Source organism: Apis florea, unplaced genomic scaffold (genome assembly GCF_048593485.1).
Source record: "Apis florea isolate Af1SG1 unplaced genomic scaffold, ASM4859348v1 contig_2350_pilon, whole genome shotgun sequence".
Classification (NCBI taxonomy): domain Eukaryota; kingdom Metazoa; phylum Arthropoda; class Insecta; order Hymenoptera; family Apidae; genus Apis; species Apis florea.
In genome coordinates, this window is record NW_028256565.1 from 123,220 (window position 1) to 133,311 (window position 10,092).

Consider the following 10,092-nt stretch of genomic DNA (forward strand, 5'->3'; position numbering starts at 1 on the left):
TAATAATAATAATTTTCAAGATTTGATGGTTATTTATTTATGAGTATTTATTTTTATCGATAAAAAAATTCTTGTACCAATAAATCAAAGTATAATGAAAAATTTAATCTAATTTATGATTAGGTATTTGTGCAAATTGCAAATTTAAAAAGCAAAAGATAAGGAAAAAATAATAAGTAGTAGTAAAAATAATGCAGAAAAGAAAGGTACATTGGATTTATTTTCATTAACTTTACATACGTATTGATACGTTGGACTGTTGGATTCAACAGCATTCGTTCGAGAACATAATCGGTATAAAATATACAACTAATTCAAGAAATAAATAATAATCATTCATATACTTATGATTGTATGAGTATTAAGCTTTATAGGTATATACGATTAATAATATATTAATAAATATTAATTTATTAACGGGAAAATATTTCCTATAATTTCATTCATTCGGAATAAAATTTACGTCATTACGTCGGTTAGAATTGTGGATTGAAATTGTCGTTGAAAATATTCTTGCGCAAAGAAAACATTGCTTCGTTGAATCTATGAGAAACACGAAAAATCGAGCAGATTTTCGTATTCAGTTTTAATTATAGGTTATCCGATCGATCATAATTTCTATAATAATGTGATTTATATAATTTTATCTATGTTATTTTTATGTTATTTTTCGCGAAATACATTCTGATTATATACGAATACGAAAATTACTTTATAACTAGAACGATGACTAGAATTTAATTCGTTATTTTATTACTATATCGAAATAAATTATAAATTCAAAAATATTGGACGAATCGGATATACGAAATAGAAATAGAAAATTAATTTAAAGTAAACGTGGATTTAATTTATATATAATACTAATCGAAAGATAAATTGGCTAAAATTCTTACATATTTCGTTTTGGAATAGAAAAGAAGAAATCTTTACGAACGAATGCAAGAAGGAACGCGCATAAGTGAACATCTATGATGTTAAAATTCGAAATAATCGAAATCGCGATCAAACCAACGAGTTTTAATCTAAGCTTGTTCAGAACGACGTCGACGACCGGGCCCTCCGGCATAATTTGCCGCGGCTAATCCCATCAAATGTTTTGCAGCCTGTGATCCGCTGAATCCGCGACTCAAACCGAGATCCAATCCTCGTTTGCTACTGTAAAAATGAATTTTCGCGAGAAATTCGTGAAACGGATGACATTTTAACGAGTAAGCAAGTTATGATTAGAACGAAAACGAAATATGGCACGCGTATCAATTTAATGATACTTATGTGCTGTATATTTACTTTTCAAGTTCTGGATTGCGTATCATGGTGTGGCCAAGTCGAGTAATAATTTCCATCAATGCTTCCGGATCTTCTTCGTCAAATTGACTCCAATATCCTTGTTGACTATAAAATGAAAATGTCAATCTCTTTTAAATCACGAAATATCATGTTCGTGAAAATCTCGTTACCTAATATACTCGTTTTTGACTATCAAATTTATAACTTTTTCATTTATCAAGCTACGTGATCCTAACAGAATGGAAAGATATAACAACAACAACAACATTCTCGTCCCTTTAATTTTAGATACACTGGAATCGTTTTCTCTCATTAAATGGAACTAGGTTAAATTTCTGACATTGCCAGATAAGTCTTCCGTTCGCTTTACGTACGTATATATTTTTTTCCTCTATTTCTTTGCAATATAATTAAACTGATTCGTGTTTTTATGCATTATATAATATATCATCTCGGATCATGCATATCTCTTTGAAATCGTATAAAAACATCGAACAATTGATCAGGTTTATTATAAAAAAAAAAAAATCGAAAGAATCGAAAAGACTTACGGTGCAGCATTCGTCGAAAGATTGGACGACACGAAAAGAGCCACAAGCATTAACAGTACGTAGAAGGATACGATTCCTTGCTGCATCCTCGACGATTCTTTTAAATCTGGAATCGAAAATAATATGATTTCATTTCAATATTAATTTTCATTGATTCGGTAAAAAATTTGATATAATTTTATTTGAAATTTCTGAGCACATCGATATGAAGAGAAAAAAAGAAAAAAGAAAAAAGTAGGAATGAAAAAGAAGAATGAAAAAAGAGAGTTTATATGTTTATATCACCTTTCTTTTCTCTCTTTTCTGTCTCGAAAGAAAATGGATGCATTCAGTGGCTAAAGCGACTAACAAACTATTCAACCGACAATCCAGGAAGGAAAGACCGATCGTGGCCAACTTTTCGAGTAGATTCCTCCGTTTCGTATTGTTTCGATTCCCAACTGACGTTACAATACGTGCATATGCGAGTATAATATATAAATCGTATACAATTCAATAAAGTATTCGTTACAAATGTAATGTAGTCCTTTTCTCTATCTTTAACACGTTGTACATAAGAAAACTTTGAAAACTTTATGGAAATTAACACGTGTGAAAGTTGGTAATTAGACGGATCAGAACGACTCCTTTCCATTTTCTGACAGTATCGATGTTCGTTCAATTAGTATTTTATTGGAAGGCAATCACGAGTCGCTTTGAGCGTGCCGAATGGCCGTAACACGGGATAATTGGATTCAGCGCTTCCGATAATTGATGTTGACGATACGTTTTCACGCGTCTACTTACATTCGTTAAGAACGATTCAATATATTTGGATACATACACATATATATATATATACGTATACCATGAAAGTTAAAAGTGTATAAATGTTTGAAAGAATCATCACGAAAGATCTATCTGATACTGTTTCAAAAAGAAAGAAACGAGAAATAAATGTATCCATTGGTCAGGAAAAGGACGGTATGAGGAGAAGTAAAAGAAGATCCGTCGAAAAAGCGATTTCGAATTGTTGTCAGTTCATAATAATAGAACCACTCTTTTGTTTCGCATTTTTCCTCCGTATTCCATATTCCGTATCTCGTTTTCCATTTCCCGTTTTCCGCTTTCCATCCGACGACTAAGCAGCAGTATATATTCGCAACAAGGTGAATCGCAAGGCTCGATCGAGCATGAAAATTCAAGAAATTGAAGAACAGCTGCGCGTTGCAGCTCCGTTTTATCGACTCGGTTCGATTATGATCTAGGAATTACATAGAGAGATCGAGAACGATACGAAAAATTTGTTGTACAAGTTTAATCCGAATTTGTATCCTGAAAATTCTTATGAAGGGCAAGAAGAATTTCGAAAGAAAATGCAACAACCCAAACCCAATTACCCTGTCGACTTACCGTTTAATTGACAAACGTAACAAATGTAACGGACGTGCTGCGAATTTATTTTCATCCGAATATGGAAAAAATTTCTCACGAGAAATTGAATATTTCTTCGTATATATTCGAACGTTATATTAGACGAGAATTCATCCACTTCTGTTTATGTATTTATTCAATGTATTAGCTGATTGAATTTCGGCTTCGATTCGAAATAAACGAACGAAGGAAAGAGAAAAAAGAAAAGAAAAAAGAATAAACAATTTCTTCGTAATAAAATGCTTTATAAATCGTAGCCTTCGACCAATTCCAATTTGTTATTACACGTTTAATAACCATCGTATAAACGTATTCTTTTAATATCTAATGTAAACAAATTTATGTACGATATTGCAAAATATCGTTTCCCGTCCATTTGTTGAAAAATTATCGCAAAGGATTGGAAGGAAATCGTAGATAAATAAAAAAATAACACGTATAACACGCTTTCGAAAGACGGGAGAAGAGAAATTAGCCGCTTACCTTACGATTAACGGGTAATAACGCGGGGTGTAACGAATGCCGGTCAGGTTGAGACACAAGGTTGTTCCTTGGAGGGCGAGGAGCACCGCTCTGTGAATACGAATTTCTTGTTGACGGTTTATATAAGCCCGCGGCTTTGCGCCACTTGTTTCATCCCCATTTCCATCCCCACCCCGTAATACTTGCAAAGAGTCTCGGCCAATGAAACGGTCCCGTGTTCTACCCCGTCCGAGCTTTCTACCCTCGATTCTCGTATATCGTTTCGATAACCACCAACGAGCGTAACGCCCTCTGCTGAATTCCGCTGTCGCGACGCGTTGATTCACCGCAACACATCTCGTCCATTTTTCTTCCTTCCTCTCTTTCGTTCTTCGCCTGTTTTCTTTCCTTTTAACACCCGTTCCTTCCCCCCAATTAAAAAAGATAAATAAAGATAATTCCGAGGGATGCGATTTCGCGCCACGATGAATTCTCTCCCGTTTCGAGTATAAATGCGTTTAAAGTATTAAGTAAATCAAATGTAAAGGATGTATAAATATAAAGATGAAGAAGGGACGATCAAAGCGGGAAAATGGTATTTCGTTGGTGGCTAGTCACGTATTCGATCCATCGATTTCTTGAATGTGGGCAGAGTTGCGTCCATTGAGGAGAATGTTTTAATTTTTATATCGTATAACAGTGAGAGAAGAATGAATTGTAACGCACCGCTACGTAAGGTAAATCACTTTCACTTTTTATCGCGTCTTATCATTGATCGATTCGATTAAACAAATCTTATCCATCCAAGGTATGAGTGAAAGAAAAATAGATCAACAATTGGAAGACAACAATTTTTTGGTATTATTATCTCGAGGATACCTCCATCTCCTTGGATTTTCTTTAAAAATAAAAAGTGCGAGAGAATGTTCCGCTCGAATTAAAAAATTTTAAAAAAAGGAATAATAGTATGAATCCTAATCTCGAGTTAAGATTTTCGCAACAAACATATTGTCCGCCTCCCGTTTCCTTCATTTCCTCCTCCTACGTACTCTTAGATATTTACGAGAATTCGAGAATCTTATTACCGTTTATTGCCACGCTTATAACTCATCCCTTTCTTAGGGCGCCGTCTGCGCTGTGGTATAGCTGGTCGGTATGTAAATCATAGGCCGATAGGCCATTTCAATAATGCCCCTGAAACGATGGCGCTTGCTCGTAACAAATGTCATCGTGGTACGTATAAAAGAGTCGAGGGAAATAAGAATGATCAATCGTGCGTATTTCACATGTGGAAAAATTCTTTTGAAATTCTTTATTTTAGAAAAATAACGCGGGCAAAAGGTAGACGAGTTGTTGGGAGATGCATGGGACGAAAGGGGAGCGAGAAATATTATAATATAAACGTTATAAGGTAGAAAGAGAAAAGAAAAAACTTCATCCGCGAAAGTAACCTTTTAATCGTTTCCGTAAATCGATTTGTATCTTTTTTTTTCTTCCTTAAGACACATCGATTTATCGATTATCGATAAAAGTCGTTAGTCGAGAGAAGAAGGAAGGAAAGGGATCGAACACCGCGATAAAGTTAAGTCGAAGCGATTCAGATTTTTTGCGATGAAATCGTTGTCCTTGTTTTTAAGGAGGGACAAAAAGAAAGAAAGAAAAAGAGAAGAGAAGGAAAGGGGGAAAAAATTTGAAAGAAATTATTGCTTTTTTCTCTCTCTTTCCTTCCTTCCTTCTTTTTATTCCAATATAATTCCCACCGTAGAATTTCCACATTCTCGATATAGATACGAATCGAAGCATGGATGAAGGAATCGATATCGTTACACGTTAAAACGAAATAACTCTCTCGGTTTTACGAGATATTTGTCGAGACATAAACTGGAAATTAATCCGGGATAGCCGGTGTGCTCACCCGATTTATTCAAACGTCTCGGTTTATTTAAACTTATTTTCATAGATATTGATTCTAAAGTGGGATATAACGGGGGGAGGAAAAATTGTTCACCCGATTATTATTTTCACCCATTCTATTATCGAACAATCGTTGTTCAAGATGGAGACAATTTGACGCCTCGAGAATTATACGTAAATGTGTTCGCCGAGATAAGAGAAGGCTCGTCAAGCTAGGCTCGCTACGAGCGTAAGAATTTTTATTGCTCCCTTTCCACTCTCACTGAAATAGAAAATAGAGTTTAGTTACGTTTTATTTGTTAAGATTGGTCCGTTTCGATTACTCCCCTAAATCCTAAAATGATAGCTTCTCTCTCTCTCTTATCCTTTCCTCTCCAGGGAACGAAGAGTCGATTTAATGATTTTCCAAGATATCTAAACTGTGTCGAGAGCAAAGTTACGAGAGTTACTGGGAAATGAGCGTTGGTCGATGGTTGATACTTGCTCGTCCTAAACGTGATCTACGTTACGCGTATTACAAGTTTCTTTCTCGAGAGACCTGCTATTTCTCACGTGTTAACGTGTTACGTAATAATATTCGTGGTAATCTATCAGCGTTGTGCCGTTGCGTCACCGTCTCGTTGTAATTAGAATTTATCGTTTTTGTAGTCGATTGCGCGTATTACGATTGAAAGGAAAAGGGAGGAGAGAAAGTTGAAATCGAGAAGTTTGAGTTTCAATAAAATGCGCAGCTTCGAAAAAAAAAAAAAAATAATATCGTTTCGATCCCACGAAGCGAGTGATCCTCCCCAATGTGGGAAAAGTGGGAAAAGGATTCCTACGTGTAACGAGCAATGTGCATCCTTTTATGCACTCGACGACCCAAACATCTTTTAAAAATTACGATACTTTCGCCTCGAAAAGCTTTAACGTTCTAACGGAATTTCAACTTGGTCTGTTCCGCTCGAAGGAAAATCGATTATACATTATCGGTTATCCGTTATCCGCCCCGATGATGGGAATTAATGTTTCGTTAGAAAGTGATTCACTGGAAGTTAAAAGTAAAAAAAGTTGAAATTTCTTTCCCGCTTAATGGAATTTTACGCTTATATTTAATAATAATAGAATGATTCGTGGAGATATGATTGTTGCTTGTGAATATACTCGATCGCCTTAATTTGTTTATTTATTTTATTTTCTTTCCGCACGATTATACATTACTCCCATTACTTGCACCAGAACTGTGTTATATTTGACGGTTGATTTACATACGCGAAAAATTGAAAATTTTAACGGTATAGCGGAAAAGAAGGGAAAGAATTGAAAAAAAAAAAAAAAAAAAAATCACGTGACATTGATTCGTTTTTCGAAACAGTGTATTGTACGGAGAAATTTTTTTAAAAAAAGTTAATATTTGTATTCTGTTTAATCGACTGTATTTAACTGGAGAAAATTTGAGTTATCGACTGTTGAGAAAAATACTATTTTGCTCTGGACAGACTAACTTTTGTTCTTGTGAGCAATTCTCATAAAAAATAATTTTTGCTCTTGTGATCGATTCTCGAAATTTTTATATTTCGTTGTGTATTGATTAATTATCCGATTGATGATTCATTTGTGTTTCAATCGATATAATTTCTTATATAATTATTATTTTAAAAAATAAAGAAATAATTGATTATATTTTTAATAGTGTAGTGATTTTTATTTTTATCTCATTATGAAATATACATATATTTTAATTCAACTATCTTTCCCGAAAAAAGGTGACTATCCATAGTTGCTGTCAGTGCTTTTTCTTAAAAAAGAAAAGCAAATGTCGAAAATACATTATTGTAAATTCTATTTCAAAGTTTTAAAAAATGGAATTGTTTGTTACGCTTTTGTTAACTTGTAACATGCCAACCAACAAACAAATATCAAATTTGTTTCGTCACGTGACGAGTGTAAGTGGAGTACTCTTTTGGAAGGTCTCAAAACTATTTCACACTTTTAATAATAACACATACGTAAGTATATATCATGTTACGTTTATGCATATTTGTTTTGAATATATATATTGTAAATTTTTAATAGTATAATTGTAATTATAATATTTTTAATGATAAAGTTTTCTTGCGTTTTTTTATCTTTTTTCTTTGACTCTCGTTTCTCTTCTTATTCTCATTTTTTCATATAATTTATAATTAATAGAAATTTTTTTATTTATTTTTCGGCCTCTTTTTTAGTTTACGATTTGACTTAAATCCTTTCATCATCATATATTTCAGTAATTTTTAAATATTTAGATACATCTTATGTTAACTTTCGTTTTATATTATCATATTATCTTTTCATATTTGATCAATTTTTATTTTAAATTTCAATTTTATGTTTCAATTTTTCTAATTTTATATTAAATTAATTATAATAATTCTATTCTATTCTTATTATATTATCTAAGTTTTTTTATGAGATTTCGATGTACATAAAATCTAAAATTGAAATATAATTTTAATATTTGAACTGAAGTATAATTATTATACTTTAATTTTCGCGCGGCTAAAACGAATAGGGAATCGTGGAACCTATTTCAACCAATCAGAAAGTCGCTAAGATCTAACCTGGAGAAATGGATCAATGCGCATTATAATGCGCATATTATCCAGTCTACAGTTGAAAATCGTAGTGATAGGTCGTGTTCCATTGTTAAAGGTGCATAATTACATAAAATTTATATTTAATTTATAAAATATATTGTTACACGATTATTAAACTTAAATTTTATTACGATTATTAAATTTTATATAATTAATACGAATTTGTTTAATCATAATCGTTTGTGTAATCATGATTTTAAATTTTATAATTATCGTTCAATTGAAACTTCGAAGACAGAATAACTCTAAAAGTGTAATAGTTTTTGTTCCAGAAATAATAAGATGATTTTCAAATATATGATTTGCAAATATAGTAAGTTTTTTATTTATTTTAACAAAAATTATTAATTATTATAAATTTTCTTTGTTTCTTTTTATGCCCACAAAGGTGGATGTATTTAAAAGTTAAATCAGCACAATCAATTTATACATATTTCATTCTCATATACATATTTCTTTCTTAAATGCGTCATTCCTATGTTTTTCAACTCAAGTGTTATTATTTCTGTATTTGTTTTGGTTTTACTTTCCAACGTTTTTTATAGCCTTTCTGGGAAATTGACGATTCCCGCTGGACATGTTTTGAGTCGAACATTCTCTTCTTCTTTCCAATTTGTAATTCGACGCATCGAAATCGTTACATGTATTATTTTGTTTATTGAAATTCGAGATGGTTAAACATGTAAAATGTCCTATTTATTCCATAATTATTTACACAATTATTTCTTACATTTTATTTATTAATTTTTAATTTTCTATATTATATTTTTAAACTATATTTCGTTTATTCATATTATTTATTGAATATAATTATAATTAATAATTTTTAGAAAAATAATTTATTCTTTTTTTTACCCATTTGATTATATTTTTTTTTTTACTCACACCACTAAAATGGAATTTGAGTTATTATTTTATTTTAATTTTACAATCGTATATTATCTTAAAGATTTGATTTTTTTTTTTTTTTACGCAGATAAATAACCGATTGCTGATTAAGTTCGAAAAAGGGATTTTCAATATGTTTTAAGAGAAAGAGAAGTAAAGCTTAAATTTCTATATAGAAAGGAAACGTATGTAAGTATTTTTATATTTTCTTTTTACTGAATTTCTTCACTATCATAATATCTATATAATTTTATGTAATTTTATGTAATTATATTCATTATTGAAAATATCAAGATAATAATAATAATAATGATATTGAAATGTAATATTTTTTGTATATTTTTTATAACATGTAAAAATTTTCAAATATTTCTAATATATTAGATGACGTTTTGACATAATATTATTAATTTTAATAAAAACATTTACAACATAATTGTTTTAAAAATAATAATAATAATAGTATTTAAATTCTTCTTAATAAATGCTTTTTCTATAAAAGAAGGAAAAATAAATATGAACTCATATTTTATTTTCTTCTATGTGAATTCTATGTGAATTTTATTTGTGACCGGTATCGTGATCACGCGCAATGTGATCAGTAGAATCAGTGTTTGCTTCGTAATAATAGTTTTTATTTTTTAAACAAAATAATAAATTTAATAAAAGAAGTAAATCTGAGTAAATTTAATTGTAATAATTATACGCGAAATTAGAATCAGTGTTTTGTTCGTTGAACATGAATAACGGACGCGTAGTTTTTTATTTTTATTTTTTTTTTTTTTTATTTCAAAATATTCGTTTTCGATACATAGAATAGAATCAGTGCTTCTTTTCAAGAGAGTAAGCCGATCATTCGTCACGAAGAGGTAAGAAAAAAATTAAATTCTGATTGCAAACCTATGAAAAAAATAAAATTTATAATATAATAATAATATAATATTTTCGCATGTAAA

The 10,092-nt window shown here is 30.9% G+C and overlaps 2 protein-coding genes across 2 annotated transcripts in view; one reads left to right on the top strand and one right to left on the bottom strand.

Moving 5' to 3' along the window:
- Positions 1 to 201: 201 nt before the first annotated feature.
- Positions 202 to 3,875, bottom strand: Dh31 (diuretic hormone class 2). The gene is made up of 4 exons (XM_031918544.2): positions 3,738 to 3,875; positions 1,842 to 1,947; positions 1,291 to 1,395; positions 202 to 1,158 (listed from the first exon to the last, which is right to left on the bottom strand). The coding sequence occupies exons 2-4, from the start codon at positions 1,925 to 1,927 to the stop codon at positions 1,026 to 1,028; spliced, it is 324 nt and encodes a 107-aa protein (XP_031774404.2). The 5' UTR covers positions 1,928 to 1,947; positions 3,738 to 3,875; the 3' UTR covers positions 202 to 1,025.
- A 5,715-nt stretch (positions 3,876 to 9,590) lies between these two features.
- Positions 9,591 to 10,092, top strand: part of Fic (FIC domain protein adenylyltransferase) — a 34,536-nt gene continuing 34,034 nt past the window's right edge. The window contains exon 1 of the mRNA XM_086904177.1: positions 9,591 to 10,005. The gene's annotated coding sequence lies outside the window, so the exon portion shown is untranslated. The remainder of the gene's footprint in view (positions 10,006 to 10,092) is intronic.

What these genes read in the sequence shown, in the direction of transcription:
- Dh31 (XM_031918544.2), bottom strand. Translation starts at nt 1,927, where the DNA reads ATGCAGCAAGGAATCGTATCCTTCTACGTACTGTTAATGCTTGTGGCT. An exon ending in CTTTCGACGAATGCTGCACC is followed by an intron (nt 1,396 to 1,841) that starts GTAAGTCTTTTC and finishes TTCATTTTATAG; the next exon opens with TCAACAAGGATATTGGAGTC. An exon ending in CGCAATCCAGAACTTGAAAA is followed by an intron (nt 1,159 to 1,290) that starts GTAAATATACAG and finishes TCATTTTTACAG; the next exon opens with TAGCAAACGAGGATTGGATC.